Source organism: Vanessa atalanta, chromosome 8, assembly GCF_905147765.1.
Source record: "Vanessa atalanta chromosome 8, ilVanAtal1.2, whole genome shotgun sequence".
Lineage (NCBI taxonomy): Eukaryota > Metazoa > Arthropoda > Insecta > Lepidoptera > Nymphalidae > Vanessa > Vanessa atalanta.
This window is the reverse complement of record NC_061878.1, coordinates 11,618,802-11,642,145: the sequence shown is the minus strand read 5'-3', so window position 1 is coordinate 11,642,145 and position 23,344 is coordinate 11,618,802. Positions and strand designations below refer to the sequence as shown.

At 31.5% G+C, this 23,344-nt stretch overlaps 2 protein-coding genes across 2 annotated transcripts in view; one reads left to right on the top strand and one right to left on the bottom strand.

Annotated features, from left to right (window-relative positions):
* Positions 1–1,134: 1,134 nt before the first annotated feature.
* On the top strand, positions 1,135–4,675 carry LOC125065850. The gene is made up of 4 exons (XM_047673697.1): positions 1,135–1,176; positions 1,307–1,673; positions 3,657–3,798; positions 4,205–4,675. Exons 2-4 carry the CDS (start codon positions 1,541–1,543, stop codon positions 4,569–4,571), a joined length of 642 nt encoding a protein of 213 aa, XP_047529653.1. The 5' UTR covers positions 1,135–1,176; positions 1,307–1,540; the 3' UTR covers positions 4,572–4,675.
* An 8,084-nt stretch (positions 4,676–12,759) lies between these two features.
* Positions 12,760–23,344, bottom strand: part of LOC125065586 — a 31,434-nt gene continuing 20,849 nt past the window's right edge. Inside the window, exons 2-3 of the mRNA XM_047673280.1 lie at positions 18,466–20,231; positions 12,760–14,833 (exon numbers count right to left, since the gene is read on the bottom strand). Coding sequence (XP_047529236.1) covers positions 13,075–14,833; positions 18,466–20,231 — 3,525 coding nt within the window. The 3' untranslated portion in view covers positions 12,760–13,074. The remainder of the gene's footprint in view (positions 14,834–18,465; positions 20,232–23,344) is intronic.

Genomic DNA, 23,344 nt, shown 5'->3' with positions numbered 1-23,344 from the left:
TTCTGATATTGTACTTTAAAATTATAGGTAATTTTTTTTGTGAAGAAGCATATTTCCTCGTTGAATCGTAATTCTGATTCAATTTTTTTGCCTTAATAGCTCAAATAAAAAAAAAATCTATATTTTTCAATTGGCAGGAAAAGGAATCGAATCAAAAAAGTAAAATTTAATCTATGAGTTAGAGGTTTTATTAATACAATATAACCAATTCAAGTAAGCTTTAAAAGGATAGCTTTAATTCAATTACTTACAAAACCGATTAGCCTACATGTCGTCCTGGTTGATTTCAGTCACGGAAGCCCATCTCATTGGAGATCAACCAACTGGAACCAAATACGTGCTGTCTGAGGCACAAGTTTGTACACACATCTTTGAGACTCATATAAAGAAAAACAATAACTGTTCATCGCCCCGACTTAGGCCTAGGCACTCACACAGTCCTTATCCATTAAATCAATAAATCATCAGATTAACGGATTATTACCCAATAATGTTATAATCCGAAATATAGCCCACGTATATATTTATACGTGGGTTTTATATTGAAGTTGGATCAATAGTTTTAGATACCTACCACAAGATACAACTTTAATTTTACTCGCACGAAGTCAGGCCGAGTAAATGAATATTTGAATTCAGTGATCAATTTTTACAATTTGTGCGACTGTCTGTCTGACGTAAAATATATTTATATATTATAATTTCATAATACTACAAATGCGAAAATATTTAGTATGTATATTTTAAGTGAAAAAATATAAAGTAAAGCCTCAAAATCAAGAAAGGTAAACTAAAAATGTAGTTGTTTATTTTAAGTCGGAAATATTTGTATTAAAAAATATTTGTATTTTTTTTAAATAATGCATGCAATTTTCATGCAAATTTATTTTACATACTTTTTGCCAATGTATTTGTAATTTATAACTACGATTACTTAAATTATTATCAGTGTTGGTCGTAACAAATGCTCATCATCATGACATCTAGTAGATTGCTCCCCTTAGTTTTTATTCGGTGGACGACTAGCACAAAATTAAAGTCGGCATACGGCACTGCGACTACTGCGTCGCGACGCCGCGCCGCTCGATACGCGCGGCGCGCACGTCCCGTACGCCCCGCGCGTCAGTGCAGTATTCACCCGCGTCGAACACACCCTTCCTCGGAGAACACACATTGGTCAGACTTTTAATAAAATTACAATAAAACCGTGCCATCCATTTTTTTTCAACTTCGGAAAATAGATACCTCTAATATTTTGTACAAATATTTAAATAGTTTAAATTTAAAATTATAACATTATTTTCAGTTTAAAGTAAATATAGAGTTTTTAAGTGTTGGGTGACCGCGAAACACGGTGCCAACATCCATGGCACAGAGATTTCGTATTTGAAAAAGTTTGAAATTTCATACTTTAACACATCCGCAAACGGTTACTATAGCAACGCATGAGAAAAGTTGCATTATCTCCTACCGATACTCAATAAGAATATCAACAGCATATACGTCTAGTCAATTAAGCATAAAATAAATAGTACAAAAAATGAACGAAATTGACTTAATAAAAGAAGTCGAGAAACGTCCAATTCTATACGATAAATCAGTCAGCGGTTTTAATAAAACTAAGTTAAGGGATGACGCGTGGAAGGAAGTTCAAGAAGCTCTCAATGTATCTGGTGAGTCAAAACATGCATTATTTTTTTAGTATTTTACACTCTCTTCAAAATTTTTGTACAGTATTATTAATGTTACACTCGTTTCAAAGTACAGTGTACCAATAGACTGCGATAGTAATGTTTTTATTAGGCGAAAATGAAGGGGGAAATAAGTTTGATCTTTTTTTAATACCTTGAGGGTCTCATTCGACGACCATTCTACCCTAAGTATAATAAGGCTTCATTTGCCTTGCTTCTAGGGATATGACTTCAGAAAAACCCTACTAATTAATGTTAATTAAATAAATTATCTATAATATTTTATTTAATTAACATTAATTTTACGTAATTAACTATACTTACGAACTTTTCTTCGATTTTAATTCAAAACTTTTCGTAGTCACGTAATAAAAATCTTATTATGTTTTACATATAACTGTTTACTTAAATATTCCAAGTATATACTTAAATAAATATAAGTGAAAGTAATGTGAGATTTCCTGTTACTGGGCCAAAGCATCCTCTTCTTAAGAAGAAGGTTTGGAAATGATTTCACCGCGCTTCTCTAATGCTGGTCGGTGGATACAGATGTGGCAGACACGGTCAGGTGTCCGCATGGTATTTTCATAAAATAAATTCATTGATCAAGCCAAGTAATCGCCAAATAATTATTTTTATTTATGTGAAGTAAGCCAAATTCAATAATATTGGATAAAAACTAATTTGAATCAGTTACAAACCGCTCGAACTTCAAAGGGCCTACTCTAATAAAATATATTTTGACATCTGTTATAATATTTCTTTATAGTTGCCTCGTTGGTCTAGTGGCTAGATATACAGTCGTAGATCCCGAGGTCCTGGATTCAACCAAATCTCTGAAAACACGTAAAACAGTCGGTTCTACACTTGAGCTATTTTTGGTCGTGTCGAATTTGCCGTCCCACCGAATTATGAGAATAAGAAATAGATAGTTCACGAAATGCACTTGTTTATGCACTATCATGTGACCTGCGTAGTTGTCTGGTCGCTTGAGTTTAAGTTTGTCCACTGACAGTTATAGTCCCATCGGATAACGAGGGTAAGGGAATAAATAAACTACCACTTATGTTTGAGAGGACACTTTACAGTATTATCCTGAGTATTTAGTTAGTTTCATTTGAGAACCGCCTTGGCCGAATTTTGGTCAAAACGACGTCGACGACGACTATAATGTTATTTTTATCAACATACAAGAGCATAGCCTGGATACAGTAAAGGTCTAGCAATATGTGGAATCGTAATAGTTTATGATCTCTTGGGTTATATTTATATATACTTGTTATGCGCTTAAATTATAAATTAAAGTTAACTACATGTATAAGAAATGAAACAATTATCGCTAGTAATTAAAAAAAAGAAGAAAAGAGCTAATAACTGCATGCATTTGTTTTAGTGTGCTAGTGTATCGACACGTTACTTACCTTCTAAGATTTGTTAACTACACTTAATTGAAAAAAAATACGCGTGAGAGAATAAGAAGTTTAAGGTATTTGCGTCAAAGATGTTTCACTGTTCAAATTAAGGCTTCCTATTTATAAAACCAAGAGAGTTTACCAAAGAGGCTTAAAGCTTATTTCAATTGTAGAAGATTATATAATTAATTAAGAAAAAAAATGACACGATGGCAACAATGCCATCGTGTCATTGGTGGTAGGGCTTTGTGCAAGCCCGCCTGAGTAGGTACCACTCACTCATCAAATATTTTGATGAAGGGTAAGTTCCCACGGTTGGTTAACCATTGGGGATGTAAGGAATTAATAATACTTTCAGTCTATGGTGGTGAAGATATTAATTTAAAAAATATACAAAAATATCTATATTTAAAATATGTATAATTTGTCGTAATAAAGAAAAAGTACTTAAAAATTAAAGAAACGTGACACTTACCTACCTACATACCTTTTTTAAATCACGGTCTGAAGTTAGTGAAACATTAAAACCGAATGAAAATTTTGTTTTTTTCAGAATCAGAATGCAAGAAGCGCTGGCGTTCGTTGCGCGATTCATTCATTAAACTCCAACGGACGCACGCTGGACGAACGCGATGGCCCTATCTTCACGCGATGCGATTTCTGATACCACATGTTGAGGCGAAGAACGATGTGCCGTATGTGTAGTATATTCTATATACACTCTTTCTCTCTCTGTATCTTTGCTAAGCTTACTTTTCTATATTTTCATAATGTACGGTAATGTTCAGGTACTTAACCTATGATAAAGAATTAACTAATATTAATATTATACTTATGACTGTTTTATTATCACAATTGAGTGATATCATAATCTCGTGGTCTTGTTTAGTTACTATTTACACCATATTCTAACTATTACTAGATAGTCCAGCGGCATTGAACCTACTCTAATAAAGCCTTCGGTCAACTGCTGTTTACTACTTTTACTAACTTTAATATGTAATATTCCTAACAATTACATATTATTAACAATAAACTGGAGCCGGAAAATGAATAAGTAACAACAGTGTGTTAAATAATTCTCGTACTATTTATTTTTAGAAGCAAACGTGAAACATCCGACTCAGACCCCGAAGAAGAAAATCGAACTCGGCCCGGAAATTCGCTCCCAGATTTATCTTCCGATTCTCGTGAAAGAGATGACGATGATGACTTTAAGAAAGCAAAGAAGATGCGGCTCAACTCAACAGAAGAAGATCCCTGCCAATGTAACAGAACGGATCTAGACGAGCTGTTCCTCCTGAGCTGCGCTTCAACTCTAAAAAGATTGAATTCGAAACAGAACGCGGCCGCTCGACTCAAAATTCAGCAAGCTTTGTATGAAGCCGAGTTTGGGTGTAAAATGGGACCCCCTACCGTGGCTCCGGCAAGTGACTGTGGTTTCAAGAAGGTTAAAGGTATTGAATGAAATTAGCAATAATGAACATGTCAATGCGAAAATAAAGGAAATATATTTTCGCTAGAACTCACTTGAATTTAGCTGCCCAATTAATATTAAAATTTAGTGATAACTTCAAATATATGTCGAGGTTATATTTATTTACCGAGGCATTTGTCTTTTTAAATGTATATACATAAGTTAACTTATTATATACTTCGTTAGTTATTTTAATGTAGAAATATGACCCATTTTAAAATAACTACTTTATTGTTTTCTGCACTACACTGAAAATACTAAGAATATTAAGATAGTAAAAGAAAGAAGTATTTCATTTAAATATCAATTAATATAATTGTTGAATACTTTCTACAGTTAATTTAACCCTTAGTCGGTTATTTTTATTTCAAATAAGCTACGCGTACCTACTGCCGAGAGGTGGGAAAATCTGGCTACGTGAAAAGAAATCCTTTTTTTTTCAAACATAATCTAGACACGCGGTAGCGTGTCAGCCAAGTACAAGTAACAGATAATTTATTACATTACGCAAGCCAAATATTATTTTTGTTTTTACTTCCAATATCAACAAGGTAATTAGTTGGGAGTACATTTAAACATATTATGATTAATTCATTACTTTACGTTTCCTAAGAAAGCTGAACCATTAGGTACGAGTAGACCTAGATATTTTTCTAAATGTTAAATTTGTCTTCCCAAAAATAGTTTATAAATGTATAACTTATAGTAGTTATAATTTAGATTCACTCACACATGAAGATACACCTTTGACATATACTAAAGTACTTCTTTACTTTTTTAATCGCATCCTTCGCTACGAAGTGAAACGTAAACATTATTTATAAAAAATCTAATCAGTTTTAAAAATCATCATTAATTCGTTATCGCTAATCTCACAAGATTCATTTTATTCTAATAATTTAATACCGTAAGTACTTATTAATTTAAGTTAATATTTTACTACATTTTCTTGAAGTTTTAAATATAGTAAGAGGTATTCTTAAAGTCGGCTCTTATCTAAATGATCAATGAGCTAAGCTCAACCGGACATTACGGGTAACACCGGTAGCATATAATTACGAATCCGGAATATCGTCACATAATAAATAAAAATTTAAATAAATATTAATAATATATTTACTTTAGATTAATAATTTTATAATAAGCAGAAATATTTTGTCACCTAAACATTTTTTAACATCAAAACAAAAAAGCCAATGTATGTTTTAAATATTGTCATAATAAAACCTATTTCACAATCAAATAAGTTGTTTCTTTTCGCGTAAATTTATTGATGATAAGAATAATAAATAATAATTTAACGAAAATTTATAATTACAAGATATTAATAATTAGTTTAATTTATAGATTATGTTGACGATGCTTCTATTTTTTAATATAAATTACACTAGTTTAAAATTTATGTTACACATTTTTTTTAATTGAATGTATCTGGAATGAACCTGGAAATGCTATGTTCACTTGTAGTAGACATGCAAATCAAATATTTTACTATGTATATGTTAGTTAAATTTATAAATGCTTTGTATGTATGTTTGTATTTTAAAACTGTATTTTCTCATTGTTATGTTTGATTTTACATTTACTTGGGTTTTTTCAAAATAGTGGACTTGCAAGACTTTATAATTAAAAGTACATTATTTTCTAAATCATGTTTATAGAGGGTACCTAAAGATAAAATGAGTATCCTCTTGTAAAGTAAATGTAAACTTAGTGGCATTGTTGGATAGTATTCGGTAGTATAAATCGAATAAAATATATAACGTCCGAGATCTGTCTTAAAAATAAGCTATTTTTAAATATTAAATTATTTTATTAATCACTTTTAGAAATCTTAATTTAATAAACGCATAAATATTATTTCAGATAACCTGTAGCTATTGTAGTATTTAAAATTCATACATTTCATTTTTAGTAGACATTTTTTCGGTCAAAAACCCACGTAGAATATTTCTCCTTATGGAACTTAGCGGTCATTGTGATGTTTCAATAAAGATAAATAAACGGTAAAGATAAATAAACCTTAGGATTATATATTCCATGCGGGATTTGCTAACACTACTGACAATTCTTGATTACATTGTTTTTATTTATATATAAAACAAGCGTATTCCACTTCCACATTCCAACTTTTATCCACCTAAATTTTACTTCCAAAGTTCCCGTAACAACTTAGCCGACATTCAAAACGCTTTTGACTATTTGAAATCTCGACCAATAACGTCAGGTCAAATTCAATCTCAATGGTGTTTATGCTTTGAGTAGAGTTCTTAAATCTGTGAATAATATATGAATTTATTAATGTTTTATCATGGTCTAAAAACATAAAGTATTCATGTCAAAAAATGGACGAACAACCGAGATGTCTATGCAAATTACCTATATATACAAGAAGTTTTAATTTTAAATAATTCGAATTTGCTTTGACAATGAAAAAATACTTTTATAATTAGATTTCCAATGACAATTTAACATTTTTAAATCAAGTTTAGTATATTTATACAATATGATTCTGATGTCGCCCGCAATTTCACTCGCGTTTTAGGGGTTGGGCGTTAGGTTTTAGGCATAAAAAAGGCCGTTTAGTTCAAGCGTGCTTTATAACTAATTTCATCAAATTCTCTTCAGTGGTTTAGTTATGTAAAAGCAATAAACAGAGTTACTTTCACACTTATAATATTAGTATAGATTATCACTATATATTAAAAGTACTTAAACATGTGATACATTCAAAAACATTATTTTGTATTTATTAATACTTACTTTTTTTTGACGTTAACATTTTTTTAGGTCGCTAAAGTAACAAGAAAGCTACGATATTATTATGTTTGATTATAATTAAGCTGAGAACGTTTCAAAACAATAGTGGCCAACAGTTACCTCCAAATACACGCACACAAAAGTAGTATGACGTTTGTCGGCTATCAAGCGTAACTGTCACGCACACCAAGTTAGTAAAGTTGGCTCGTACGGTTTAGTTCTTTTGTAGTGCGATATTATATCTAGATATATTAATAATTTATAGGCTATTCCAATGGAAGTAGGAAAAAATATAAACAAACCTTAATTTTTTTTATTTCATGCGATTTGCTAATAACTCAGCTATATTGTGCACTTCGAAGAGTTTATGATTAATCTTTATTTATAATGCAACACTATTACAAATAACTACTTATTTCCACTTGAATTTTACCAACAAAATTAGGACAACAATTCTTTCGCAAATCAATAATGAATATTACAGATTAATCAAGCTCTCGGACCAATGATATCGCGTCAATTTGCTGTCGAATGTTGTTTGTTTGGCTTTTTTCCTGTTATTATTGGAATAGAGTATTTTCTTTTTATAAATGTGAGACGGCTCAATGACCTGAGCACGTGTATCTTTATCTTAAACCGACCTGGTGTTTGAACTTTGAACATCGACAGACTTAGGAGATCATGCATATCGACAAATGCACAATTATAATCTACTTACTAATAGCAACTAAGCCAAAGAATAAAAAAGCATATTTTAATAACAAAAACAAAATATACTTTATTCAAGTAGGCTTCAAGAACTTTTGAATCGTCATTTAACAAACTATTTAAAGTAAAATTACCAACGGTTCGGAATGTAGATTCTACCGAGAAGAACCGGCAAGAAACTCAGTAGTTACACTTTTTCAATATCTAAAAATACAGTCATGTTAGTTAAATATAATTATATATGTATGTTATGTCTCCTGCCTGGAAGTCAACAAGGATTAACTCCACTCTTTTTTATCATATAACAATAAGTCTAATTGTTTTTTTTTTATATGTTGCTGCCTCACATCATCCCTAGTGCACAGCCCTAGCCCTATAGAGAGCAAGTCATCCGAACAAGCATGCCCGAAGTTTTTGCCGTGCGACAACTTTATGTCCATGTAATTATGGCGTTATAAACGTTTTTACGGTAACGTTTAACGTTGTAACGTTTAACGGTATTACCTACCGTCAGTTCATTTGTTGCTAAAATAGCTAGTACGAAAATTTAAAATAGTATATAGCCCCTCAAAATCTGCCCCTACAATACTGTTTACAGCCACCTACTGTCATTTGTCGATTCGATCGATTACCTTCCCTCCACAATAAAAAATAAAAATAATAGCATAGCAGTGCCTACTAACGATATGTGATGACGGTCTCCGCGTGATACATATAACATATATCATATTTCCATGACTTTTTGTTGTTGTTATCTGTTTATAGCGACTAGCAAGTACAAGCAATTATAATTACAATAAATCATGTACGGACACGACTCCTTTCCAGTTCAATGATATGCTTAGAATTAATTTAACAACTAGAGAACTAACACATTAGTTCAATACATTGTTACTAAGCGCCACATAAACTTACGACACACTAATTAAAGACAGATCAGGCATTAATTAAGGCCAATTAAAGCAATTAGGTATGTCTAAAGTCTAAATCACACGACAGCGATTCTCAATAAATGGAATGCTTTAGTTAAATGTTTTTGCTAACAATAAAATTATATGCTACATCGCATATGTCTTTCCTTGTCCGTCATATTATTTTTTTATCTGTAATGTTTTTATGTAATAAATACCTAATACTACAAATAAATACATAGGTACTTATTCTGTGTACCAGTAGTTCTTGTATGTTTCTTTGGAGGAAAAAATAGCAATATTAGAAGATAAGATATTTTAATAAAGTATTCAAGTACCAAGAATATCAAGAGTATATATAAAGTATCAAGAACTAAAGGATTTGTAGAAAAAATAAAATATTCTCGATATTCTATAGGTCTCTAATAACAATATTGTTTTGCTTCTTTTCGTGTAATCATACATATTAACGAATACACTCTAAGAATTAGTAAAAATATTACGTATTAACAAACTGAACGACGATTATTATTAGTTAAGCGAAACAATTAAATTGTACTCGTTAAAGTTTTATTACTAGTCATTGTAGTGTTTGCGAGCTCAGCTAATTTTAATGTAAATAACGATTTCTACGAACGTTAATGTTATGCTATTATTTTATTAGGGCTTATAAATAATAAATATAATCAATTCAAGAATATGAAATGAAGACATAATTTTGCATTTGCATAAATTTGCAATAGTGTTCATCCCTATTTATTGGCTATTTTTATAAATACATATTAGGACACCCGTGTTAAAGGCACAGGATTAAAATTTTAAATGTATTAACGTTAAACTTATTGTATTTTATAAATAATTAAACATGTTAATAACTAAGATGGCATGGTGTTTAGAATGCGTGAATCTTAACCTATGATTGCAGATTCAAACTCAGGCAATCTTTTGAATTTACATGTGTTTAATTTTGTGTTTATAGTCATGTTGCGTTCGGCCGTGAATGAAACCTGCATGTATCTTTTTCTTCTGTATTATTGTTCGAAGAAGAAATTATGAATATCAATGAACATTGATGGTGATGATGATGAGGAATATGCATGAACACTCGTGACAAGATCATTTTTTAACATACTCGATCAGGGTCGGATTAACCATCGGGTCCCCTATGCACGTCTCAAGGACCCTTTACCCTTTTTCAACTTCCTGTAATATAATTTTCTACCAAAGGTTTTTTTTTAATAATTAGTATATATTTTTTATATTTTACGAAGATATGCCAAACTATTCAAATAAGATATACATATATTTGGATTCAACAATTTCATTAACAATATTTTGTTTAAAACCTTATTTACCAATTTTTACTCTACACTCTATTGAATAGTTCGGTTGTATTCGACCAACAAACTGAAAGCATGATTAAGTATATTTTTTTTATACAAATAATTATTTAAATATTTTAATTAAATTTTGTTTTGAATGACGAACATCATACAACAAATATTATTAATTTAAGAAATCAAAATGTACCTACTTAACTAATTCAACTAAAAATATAAGCCATTATAATTATGTATTTGGATTAGTACATATTCGCAAACATATCATAGGTACCTACTTAGCATAATCAGTATTGTGTCTAACCATTTATCCTGTATCCTTCCGTATATAGTACACAATAATGGACGCAACAAATGATATATTGGATTTATTTGGTTCAAAATAATATATTATTATATGGCATTTTTTTCAATAAAAATGCTTAAACTTAGTATTTTCGTTAAGGATGTGTAACAAATAAATTAATTTTTGTGTTATAAAAATAACAATAATTAGTATTTTTATTTTTATATCACAGAAATTGTATCTATCGTATGTTGTAGCGGACATTGTATAGTTATTATGTAGTTTTTTATATGTTATAAATTCAAATTAAAGCAAACATTTTATTTATTTATTTAAAATACTTTATTGCACAACACAATGTACATAAGAGAAACCAAAAATATTTGATAAATGGTGCGTAAAGGCGGTCTAATCGCTTATAGCGGTCTCAATGTTTTGCATCTATATAAAAAAATTAAATTCAAGATCTATGATTTCAAATAACGTCGCCCTTGTTAAGTTCATATAGCTATTTACGAATTACCCAAACCAAAACAATATAATCTTTAATTTTATCTGTGTTTGTCCGGGGTAATCTTCGAAACGGATTATTTTCTTTTTATTATTACATAGGTATGGCGGCCAAAGCGCCACCTGATGGTAAGTGGACCACTGACCGTTGACATTAGCGCTGTAAGAAATTATAACAATTGAAATAAAACTAGTTTTTTAACGGATTTAATCGCGTATATTAATTATTTTATTTTAACATCCCGACGTTTCGAGCACTTTGCAGTGTTCTTGGTCACGGGCAGACTAAGGTGACATTTGTCTGTTCGAAATTATAACAATTCCTTTCACCGCCAATGCCTTGGAAATATAGATGTTACGTCACTACAGGTACAAGGGACATAACATATTAGTTCCCGTGGTTGGAGGTGCATTGGCGATGTAAGAAATAGAATAATAAATATAAATTAATATTTCTTATAGCGCAATTGTCCACGGACGGTGGCGACCACTTACCACCAGGTGGCCCATATGCTCGTCCACCAACCTATACCATAAAAAAAACAAACCGAATTCCACGCAAAGCAATCATGCTAGATAGAATAGTATATATATAAATCAAGTATGTAGACGAATTTATACATATAATACCGAAGACAAAATTACTGTTCGAAATTGAGAGCAACGCAGCTTGAGTGATTGTGATGGCGACATCAGTAGGTTAAGTTTGGCGAAATTAAATATATCTAATAAAATAACCAACATATTATGAACTATATATAAAGGTAATGATTATTTTGAAACCTGATCAGTAGGTATATGAAAATTTCATAGCAATCAAATAAGTTGTGTTAGCGTGAATTGAAATGAACATACGAGTACGTTTTGTTAAGTATGATTATAATACCAACATGTTTGATCTAACGAGACGCTTAGTGCGTACAGTGAATCGCGTTTCATTTAACGACTTCGCATTATAACATATCAACTTTATTTTAATTATTGTTAATTGCTGGTAAAAGGAAAAACCTGCGGAGATGATACGCACAATTTAAAACATAAAAAATAAAGTACATATATACAATATTTAATAAGCCTCCATATATAAAATTCTTTTATAAAAGTTTTACAAGTCCTAATTTAGGATTCTTGTTTATAATAGCATTTTATTACTGATATATAATTCATTGTAATTATTATTGTCTCTTAATGAAAAAATGTTTGAATTAAATCTTCTCTATCGACTAAGCCCAACCCATCATTGGAGCAGCGTGGTGGAATAAAATTTTAATCTTTTTCCCAGCTATGGGATATCAGTCTGTTACTTTACTCAGTATCTCTACTTTTTTATATTTCTAATAAACAGCTTTAATTTATATCTTTAATTTAGACCTTACGTTTGTTACATTATTATATCACAATCTAGGTTAAAAAAAAAAAATAATTTATGTAATTTTATCGTCTGTAATAATAATAAATATGTTTTAAGTGTTATTGTAAGACACTTTATCTATGTCTCATTATTTATAAATATAAAAACTTTATCAAGAGTTTTTTTTTTCGTTTATATATTTATGATATTGAAATAATGTTATTACTATATATGCTTTAATACGAAACTAGTACATACGTAATACATTTGATAAGAAGTTGGGATCTACATGTTTACATTGAAAATTCTGATCTATAACTAACAATTCATTTATTTGTAATATAGTCGTCCCTATTGGTTACTGGATTACGTTAAATTTACAAGTTAATTACCTTATATGCTTAGGGTATCAATAAATGTATGGAAATGAAAAACAGTAGGTCTTTAATTACAAAATTAAATTATCATTTAACTGTTAATATCACATTTAACTTCATAAGTAAATTACAATACTTTTATATTAAGTAATGTATAAAACATATTTTCGCTTATTTCGAAAAGTATTTTACAATACAATACAAAAGTTGCTATAACTAGTCTAAACTTAACTTTTTAATATTATTATGACTTATAAAATTAAGCTAACAGAAGGAAAAGGGTCAACTGGGTTTTCAACAAGTATCATATCCTTGCCATATCTTTGTAACAACTCGAGAATCACTCCGTTCGTCCAACCAAAACCATCTTGCACTATATACTCCCCCCCACTACCCTCATGACCTGGCTGTTCTGCATCATATTTCTCAAACATTTTCTGCCATATACTAAAACCTATGTAATTAGATCGAATCCATAACTTGGCTTGCTCTTTGGCTAATTGTTGAGCCTCTTCGTTACCACTAGCCTCCAATCCACCAATTAATATACTCTGAAGAGGTGGCCAAGCATTTGGAAAGTCCCACTGTTCGCCGGAATTTTGTATCGATGCTGGTATGCCACCAGGAAAATCGAGCGCACCGGTCGATAGGAGATACTTCACTAATCGTGCAGCATATTTCGGTGCATTGTATTCCTCGACTGCACCTGCCCACAATGGCGTTGCACAACTTGGATAGAAACGTTTTCTAGATGATTTAGCTTGAGCATCATAGTCATACCAAACACCCTCTACAGGATCCCACAGAACATTATCTATAGCATTTCTCCAATATTTCGCTAAGCTCCACCACTTTTGGGCCTCTCTTCGGTCTTTTAGAGTATTACGAAAATTACCAGCGAGTTCGAGGGCTCCAGCAAATATTGCATTTAAATCAACTGGTAAAATTCGAGTCGCATGTACGTCCGTTAGATTTCCAACGACTTTGTTACTGTCTGTGACAAACCACCTCGAAGAGAAGTCCCATCCGCTCTCTGCAGCGCTTTTTATTTCCGTGTAAAAATCTTCTCGTTTATCTTCATTTGGCAAAATTCGAGCATTTGAATAATCCTCAAAGTACGATTCTGGTCGTGGCCCAATTCCTTGCCTATCTGCCAAATATCTTAGTAACATATATTTACTTCCTTTTACTTCGACTGTTACCTTTTTTTTATTTAACCAATACTTTAATTCCTTTTCAACAGTTCCAATATGTTTCTCAAGCCATGAAATATCTCCGGTAGTCGCAAAATAGCTAGCTACCATGGCAGCCAATAAAGGCGGTTGACTCCTGCCTAAATAATACGCGCGACTACCATTGGGTATATAACCATATCTTTCAACTAAATACAATAAGTTTTCTATCATGCCTTTAGCAGTCTGAGTCATATTACTAATGAGAAGACCACGAACCATCCAAAATGAATCCCAATAATATAATTCCTTGAACCTTCCACCCGGTACAATAAAACCGTTTGGCACATAAATGAAACTGTATTGTTCTGGATGAGTTTTTACATCATCTTGAACCTTTCGTCCTAATTTTTCCCATATTGCTATAATATTTTTAGCAAATGACCTCAATTTAGGATCAGCAATCTCTTGCAAAATCGGTGGATCGGGATCAAAATCTGGCGGTCTCCACTGTTCAAGTTCCTTACCTTCTTCGAAATGCTTATCAATAAAGTTAACAAGTTGTTCACGCGTGGGATTGTGATTTGTTTCGGCCATCAGTTTCGCGAAATCTATTAATGTTTCATTTTCAGAACGTTGTAACTTCAGGTCAACAAAAGTCTTCGAGTCGGGAAAAATGCGTGCAAGTTGTACTCTTCGTAAGAGTTCTCCAGAACAGTAAACAGATGAATTGCAAGTTGGAACTAAGGTGATAGCGTGCGCACAAGCACCCAACAATCCCAGTACCGGATAAAGCGGCACATAACGTCGAAGCCGTTGGATCAGCATGTTTAATTCAATTAAATTTTTTTTCGCACTCTAGCCGGCGAGTGTGCGGACGCGTTTGATAAACATAACCTTTGTGTCGTAACGCAAGAACAAACCGATAGGGCGAACGTCCGCCTTGTGACTGCTATTAAGCACATAATCCGAGCCATGACCGATGTATGTCAGCGAGTCTTGGTCAAATGCCCCATCGCAGCGGACGTAAGCGCTTTCACTGCAATCTAGCCAGCATTAGATCAGCTGGAACACGAAAACACTGCGATTTTATAAGTTACGCTCCGCGTGCCGTTCACTAGACGCATCAGATGTAACTGTCAGTTTGACTTTATAATATTACGTGATAAATCTGTCTTATCATCGTTGATCTTGTCAATTATTAATGCTTGTGAACGCACGCATGCGTACACGAGTAGCAGTCGTCATTGTTACGTCACGTGCAACGTTAAATAACTCAATTTTAATGTAACAAGTTTTTAATACATAACATTAATAGTATTTAATTACTTCATTATTTATTGTTTTTATAGCTGCAAATATTAATATTTATTATTATCTTTAAGGTAATAAAATAAATCAGTATTTAAAAAATTAAATTCTACATTCATTTTATGAAAGATCGCTTAGTAGTTTAAAAATTTCATTGCGCCTGTATGTTTTGTAAAATTTTGCTACTATGTAAAAAATTGCTAATAGAAAAAAAATGCGTTAACCTATGCTTTTAGGCGAATGAGGTTGTATATGAGTCCCTGATCCGTTTAATTTGCCACTATTCCTGAGTTAAGACAACCAAAATTATGCCATGAAATATATGTTGAAGCAGGCATGTAATATAATATTGAGATTTTTTTTCGAATCTAGCCAGCATTTTCGGTATCAATATTTAAACTAAATACTTATTTTTCAATCTATATATTTTATGTGCCTCAGGCTAAACATAAAAAAATTAAGTCAAAATATATACTCAATAAATAGTACCTAACGATGACTCACCCTTTAAACTAGAACACAACAATACTAAGTATTGCTATTGCTTGGCGGTAGAATGTATTAGGAGTGGAGAACCTACTCAAACGGGCTTACACTAAGACCTACCAGCTAATAAGTAAAGCCTATTCCACCACGCAGCTTCAAAGCGGTTAAATGGATACATAATATAAGTCGGAGATTATACAACACGTGTATTTTACTAACGATGATTTCCTCCGCTGCCAATCATGAGATTAATTCTTTTTCTATGTGTTATAATGAATTATTAAAAAACAAAAACAATACCACATGAAAATTTAGTACTTGCCCGGTCCCCAGCCTGCAATCTTTGATTTAATGTTCTTATCTCCAAGCGGTTCGGCTCATCTCAGCTTCATTATCATCATTACAAAGTATAAAAAAGTCGCTCACCCCTGCCTGTCTCTATGTCTTGTTAGATCTTTAAAATTACACAACGAATTTTGATGTTTTTTTTAATAGATAGATTGATTAAAGTGGAAGGTTTATATACATGTATAATACATGCACAATATAGAAGAGAAACGCTGACAATTTTAGAAGTTTCGGAAATTATGTCGTAAATAAAAACATTTTTTGCGCTTACATTGCAAACGCTGGCTGAACCCTACGAGATAGATCAAAATTGTGTACTACAGTATTGTACACTTTAAAAAGGTCTCTTCTCTTACGGATAGCCCACAACAATCATTTTTTATCCTTTCCTTTTTAGGAGAAATAATGGCTTATTTTCGAAGCGATTTTAAGCAAAACAGCATTAATCCTTATCCAATGAAGTACCATAAATACATTGTGAATTTAATTCATAGATCAATATGGCCCTTTACAGCATGTAATTTAAATGTATATTTTCGAAGATATTACAGATTTAAAATGCAGGGACATAACGGTTTGTATTGTCTAATGACTGAAAAACTGTGAACGTTGTAAGACATTCTTTAGTATATTTACTATCAGCATTGCACCCGTGCGAAGCCGGGGCGGGTCGCTAGTAACAAATAATATTTTCTTATATTTGCTCACTATGTCGGAGCCTATAAGTGTCTAAGTGACCACATATCAAAAAATGGCTTATTTGCTAATTGTTATAGTAGTACTAGTATTTACTTATCTTTCTAAAGTATATAAGTACATTTTCTTAGTATTCTACCTTACTAGCTTTTCGTGCCGACTTTGCATGGGTAAAACAAAGTTTTGGTTTTGTTTTTGGACCAATAACATTACCGGCAGTCTACAAACCAATGAAAAGCATAGAGGACAAACATACAAACATTTATGTGTGTATATAAAAATGTTTTTATTTATATAAAACATTTAACTTTACTAAATGTAAATGATTGAAACAAAAACTCGATCACGTGTAAAATTAATAGAAATAATAGTTTAAAATGTTTTGATTTATGTATATAAAACATTCAACTTTACTAAATGTAAATGATTGAAACAAAAACTCGATCACGTGTAAAATTAATAGATATAGTAGTTTCATCATTAATTTATTCGTTTAATTAGAATAGAACAAAAAAAATCACGAACCAACGCTTTTTTATTTCTCACGCTGCCCGATATAGATACAAAAGATTAAAAAAAAAACAAAATAGCTAGTTAAGACACAGCCTTTTATTATTAAGTACGTCATTTATATTCCTTTGTTCGTTATTAAGGTATCTAATGGGTTTATAATTGTGATAGTACATTTAAATATATGTTTACATATGTTTAACATTACAAAAATAATTCTCTATTTTTTTTTAAAGTTTAAAACTTATTTCTCTTAAATATATCATACTGTAATATACATATTCATAGTTGTTCATTAAAATGATAACATTAAAGAATAATTAAACATTCTTATATACCGAATAACAAAAAATAATTAAACATAACACGATAAATGTGATTTAAGAAGAAATAAATTAAATTACGTTTGTATACATAGGTATCATATGAAAATAGCCGCCTAATAATTATATTGAACATAATTAAAATACATTGAAGTGACATTTATAAAAAAAAAAAGTTTCCCAGGTTAAATAATAATTGTTAATATGTATATTTAATTTGTTCGGATTACAGTATTTGGCCGTATTCAGGCCTAAAGAGTTTCTAGTACGTGCGAAGTTGAAATATGTTGATTATGAGAAATATATTTGATCAAGATCTTAACTATTATTCCTAACCAATTTACCAGTAACAAAATTTGCTTATATATAGTAAATGCCTTTTAAACTAGGCGTATATTTTTAATTTGTAATCACACGTAAGTCCTAACCGTCATATTGACTGAAATGAACAATATTACTTATTTATAATTGTATATAGGAAAATATAGTTTTATAAATATATGTACATAATATTTTTATTTATACATTTATTATTATTTAATAGGAATAAAAACTAGTTTGTGCTTATTTGTAAATGGCACGCGACCGATCTTAAAATATATTTATTATGTAACTGGTAACTCTTGCTTTCTTTGTATACTCAGATGAAATGTTTTTAAGTATTAATGTTATGCTACTAACGCTTAAGGGTTTTCAAATCAATTAAGCCTGCCTTCATTTTTCGCTAGCATTGAATACTGTTAATTATTTATTTATTTTATAAGGCATATGTACTTGTTAATCCTTTTCTTCACTCTCCGAATCTCTCTTTTTATCTTCACCAATCTTAGGTCCCGTATTCTTTGATGCAGTATTAGATGGAATTACAGTAAGTAAATCATCTGTTGAGTCATGCGAGGTAATTTTATGACCATATTTTCCTAGGAACTCTAAAACTACACCATTGGACCAACCAAAACCGGTTTGGACTGTGTATTCTCCACCACCACCGACCCTTCCCGGTACTTCGGCATCGTATTTCTCAAACATTTGTTTATTCGCAGAAAATCCAGTGTGACACGCTCGAACCCAATTTTGGGCAATTTCAAAAGCCATTCGAACAGAATCTTTGGTGTTTAAAGCCTCTAAGGAATTTACTACAACACTAACTAGAGGAGGCCATGCGTTAGGAAAGTCCCATTGTTCGCCACTTCTTATTAAGGAAGTGGGAATTCCGCCAGGATAATTAAGACCATTCGACGCTTTGAGCCATCCGAGAATTTTAGGGGCATTTTTTCTGATGAATCGTTGATCAACAACACCCATCCATAATGGTGCTACATTACTCGGATAAAAATACTTGCGGTGTTGTTTGTTTACTAAATCCCAATCGTACCAAATTCCATCATCATTATTCCATAATACTTCTTTAATTGTACTACGCCATTGCTTAGCAAGGTACGCCCAGTGTGCGCTTTTACGACGATTTCGCAAAAGAACTTGGAAATTTGCGACGTCTTGAAGAGCATTTGCAAATATGGAATTTAAATCAACGGGAACGATTTCACTTGCGCGAATAGTCCTCAAACTACCATTGTTATTTCCTTCATCATTAATGAACCAACGCGTGGAAAAGTCCCAGCCGCTCTCAGCAGCGCTTTTTATATCGATATAGAATTGACTTTGACGTTCCGGTGTTTCAAAAGTTTGGGCTTCAGTATAATCTTCATAATATGATTCAGGACGTGGACCCTCACTAGGTGCGTAATACCTAAGCAGTGTGTAAACTTTATCGTTCGCTTCAAATGTTATTAATTGCGTTTTCAGCCAATAATCTAGTTCTTCTTCGAGAGCATCGATATTTTCTTTAAGGAAATCTATATCTTTCGTTTCTCGAATGTAAAGAGACATCATTGCCGTCAATAATGGTGGCTGACTTCGTTCTTGATAATACCATCGGCTTCCATTTGGTATGTGTCCAATTGTCTTTAACAATTCGATGAGGTTACCTATAACTCCCTTGACTGTTTCTTTCATTCCACTTGTGAGAAGGCCTTCAATAATCCAATACGTATCCCAATAATAAAGTTCCTTAAATCTTCCTCCGGGTATAATAAAACCATGATCGACAGGAATAAGACTAAATCGGCCAGGATTATCGAGAACTTCCGCTTTGACTTTTCTACCAAGAGTAGGCCAAATATCATTGATATCCTTTCCGAATTGCCTCAACTTTTCATCTTTAATAGACGCAAGAAAAGCTGGATCTGGCCTGTAGTCAGGAGGAGTCCAATTCTCGAGTTCACTCGTCGCATCGAAATGATCATTTACAAATGTTTGAATTTGTTCTTTAGTAGGATTGTTATTGGTTTCCGCAAGTAAATCATCGAAAGCGGCGAGTGTGCTGTTTTCGTCATTTCTCATCTGAAGGTCAACGAACGTTTTTGAATCTGGATAAATGTTTGACATCTGAACATAATGTAAGAGTTGGCTGTTGCAATACACTGGCTTACTGCAAGACGGCGGCAATTCAGATGCGTATGCCACAGACAAGGACAACACAGCTAGTAGAAACCGCTGCATCTGAAACAGGAAAAAATATAAATGTTATATTTTTTTAATTTAATATATAAAGAAGGTGCTCTTAATGAAATTTCGACATCATGAATATAAATATGGTAAAAAATGTTCCCGGAATTGTTTAGTTTTGTTTCTATCGAAAGACATTGTTATTTATAAATGTATATAGTTCTCACAATTGATTTATAATAAATAATAATAAAAATAGTTTTATATGAGTACATAAATTATACTAATGACATATGTATAAATACATTAAAACTTCCTTAATTAGCCGTTACTACTAGGACTAGGTGTATGGCTTTTCACCCGTCTGGGTAGCTACCAACCACACATACCACATACCACTCATCACATATTCTACCGCCAAACCGGTTATATATTAATGTCGGTTCCAGTTTGAGTGAGCCAGTGTGACTACAGATAGAAGAGGCATAACAACTACATTCCTTAGGTTGGTGGTGCATTGGTGATATAACGAATGGTTAAAAATGTTGCAGCATGTCTATGGGCGGTGATACCCAATCAGCATCAGGTATCTATTTTATATTAAAAAAAATGTGTAAAAGAAAAGTTAGGTGACCGATGTCATTTGGTAGGATTAATCAATCAGTAGCACAATATACCGTCTAATAAAAAGATTTAAACAAAGGAAAACATTCGATATTTCGATGTACTCGTACATACATATACATTACACTCGCACAGACGTATACGTGTAATAGATAAATTAAAGTGAATCTATTTTCCCTAGTGTGAGCTACCTTTACTTAATTCGCGGCTGTGTTAATCTATACATATAATAAAATTAGAGTGTCTGTTTCTAATATTACTAAATTTTTGTCTATCTGTCTGTTTGTTCCGGCTGATCTCTAGAACAGCCAGACAGATATAAATATGGAGTAACTTAGGTTACAACAATAACTTTTTTGTTAAATTCGAACGCGCACGAAGTCGCTGGTACAACTAGTAACTACTAGTCGTTGAAAGTTGTTAAAAGTTGATAAAAAATCTTGATACCCACCGATTAGAGTAAGCAGTGTGTTGTATGTGAGTCAGCTATTTTGAAATTTTATCGAGTAATTTTTTTTTAATGAACAAAATCCATTTCTGTACAATAAAATAATCTTAACAAATATATCTATACAACCCAGCATGACGAATCTGTGTGTCTAGTCGTGAGTATTGTATGGATTATACGCATACTTCAACTATTCTTCAATTATGACTATAAAATATTGAAATCACTTTCAATATTTGATAGAAATAATCATTTAAATCAAATAATAATCATTCAAGAATGTTGTTATTCGTATTGATTAGGTAAATTTGTTTACAAGGCAACGAATGATTCAAGTATGTTATTGTTAACACTTTAAATATCACTGCAATTTAACATGATAAGGCTGGGATTGAACAAATAAACCTATTCAACTATTTCTTATTTAAACCAATCTTGAATTGTAATGATTATTGTTCGTCATATATAACGTCATTTCATATACGTCTTACGACTTATCCTTAAAGGAAAACCAGTCAAAATTACGTGCTTCTCACTTCAGCAGCGCTTCCTGGAAAACTTTAGGAATTATATTTGTTATCGACTTATTCAAGGATTGTGTTCTTATTTTGGTAAACATTTTTTTTTTGCGTTACTATTTTTCTAGTAATTGATACTTTTTATGTCCCAGCAGCGCTATTCTAAATATATGTATTCTAACTGATAAACATATGTACAATTTTACATATATAAGTATATTAGTTAGGTTACCTTATTAATCAAGTAGCAAGCACCTAAAAATATTTTCATAATATTTAAAGATTGTGTCCTCGGGCTAGGCGTTATCATGATTAAAGCAATTAAAATAAATTGATACAAAAATAAATCCTGTGCTATCAATTCCTACAAAAATCATATTAGCAAACTTTCTTCCAATTAGTCTTATTTATTTGCAAGCTACCCTAATTACCCTAATATTATGAAAATTTATTAAAGAAAAATATGATTAAATAATGTAAAATATTCTATTTATTTCCTTCTTCATTTATAAGATCGTCAAAACTTAGGAGGCTAACCGGGATTGTATGTTTTAATTGATAAATGTTTGTATGTAAGTCTACGTCAGCACTCCATGTAAAAAAATTTCGTTATTTGTCTCACGTAAATGAATTTTGCTACGATTTTTTTCTCACTATATTAAAGCAGTCTAGCTACAATAATAAATGAAAAAAAAATCATTCTACAAAAAAATAAACGTATCTATTAACGATCACCACAAATGTGAACTATCAGAAATCTAACTTAAAATATAAATATATAATTGCTATATTTTTAAATTCAGTAACATATCTTTCAAATGTTTTTGAAATAAAAGAGATTCAAATTAGTAGATTTATCATTTTCGTAATCATATTTCAATTTGCATAAAATTGCTCTAACAGATTTTTTTACCTTGACCAATTTGCAATGTTTCTGTTGCAATAATGTTTTAAAATACCTAGATAAACAAGTAATAAAATCCATGAAAGTCAAATATACATCCTTTTTTGGAATCATACCGAAATACATATTACAAAATATTTTATTATCTGTTCATCACTCTGTGGATAAGTTCGTCTTATTTTACAATAATTGCCTTTTGACATTAGGCGCAGCTGTCGATTTTATTTAAGAGTGATTTTGTCTTTTACTTTAAAATAACGAAAGAAATTTAAAGAACCGTTCCTTAATAATATAAAATATTTTCTATATAATATGCTGTTCTTTGCCCCCATCACCCCCATCCTTTCCAAACAAAGTATAAATAAATACATAGAACAAACAAACAAATGTCCAATTTATCTATATCTGGTATTCGGTGGTAAAGTATCGCGAAGAAACCATATATATGTCTGATTATAGTGTAAAAGATAGGTAAGCATCCATCAAACCGCATCAGATAAGTGTGGTTCAGTGAGCTGCAAACATGAACATTATTCAAAAAGGGCTTTAGTTGGTAACATTAGCATTAGAATTAGCAGCCTGTAAATTTCCCACTGCTGGGCTAATGCCTCCCTCTCCCTTTGAGGAGAAGGTTTGGAGCATATTCCATAATGCTGCCCCAATTTCGTTAAAA

Excerpts from the sequence above, each read along its gene's own strand:
- LOC125065850 (XM_047673697.1), top strand. The coding sequence starts at position 1,541 with ATGAACGAAATTGACTTAATAAAAGAAGTCGAGAAACGTCCAATTCTA. Across the intron at positions 1,674-3,656 it reads AGAAGCTCTCAATGTATCTG|AATCAGAATGCAAGAAGCGC; the intron begins GTGAGTCAAAAC and ends TGTTTTTTTCAG. Across the intron at positions 3,799-4,204 it reads GAGGCGAAGAACGATGTGCC|AAGCAAACGTGAAACATCCG; the intron begins GTATGTGTAGTA and ends ATTTATTTTTAG.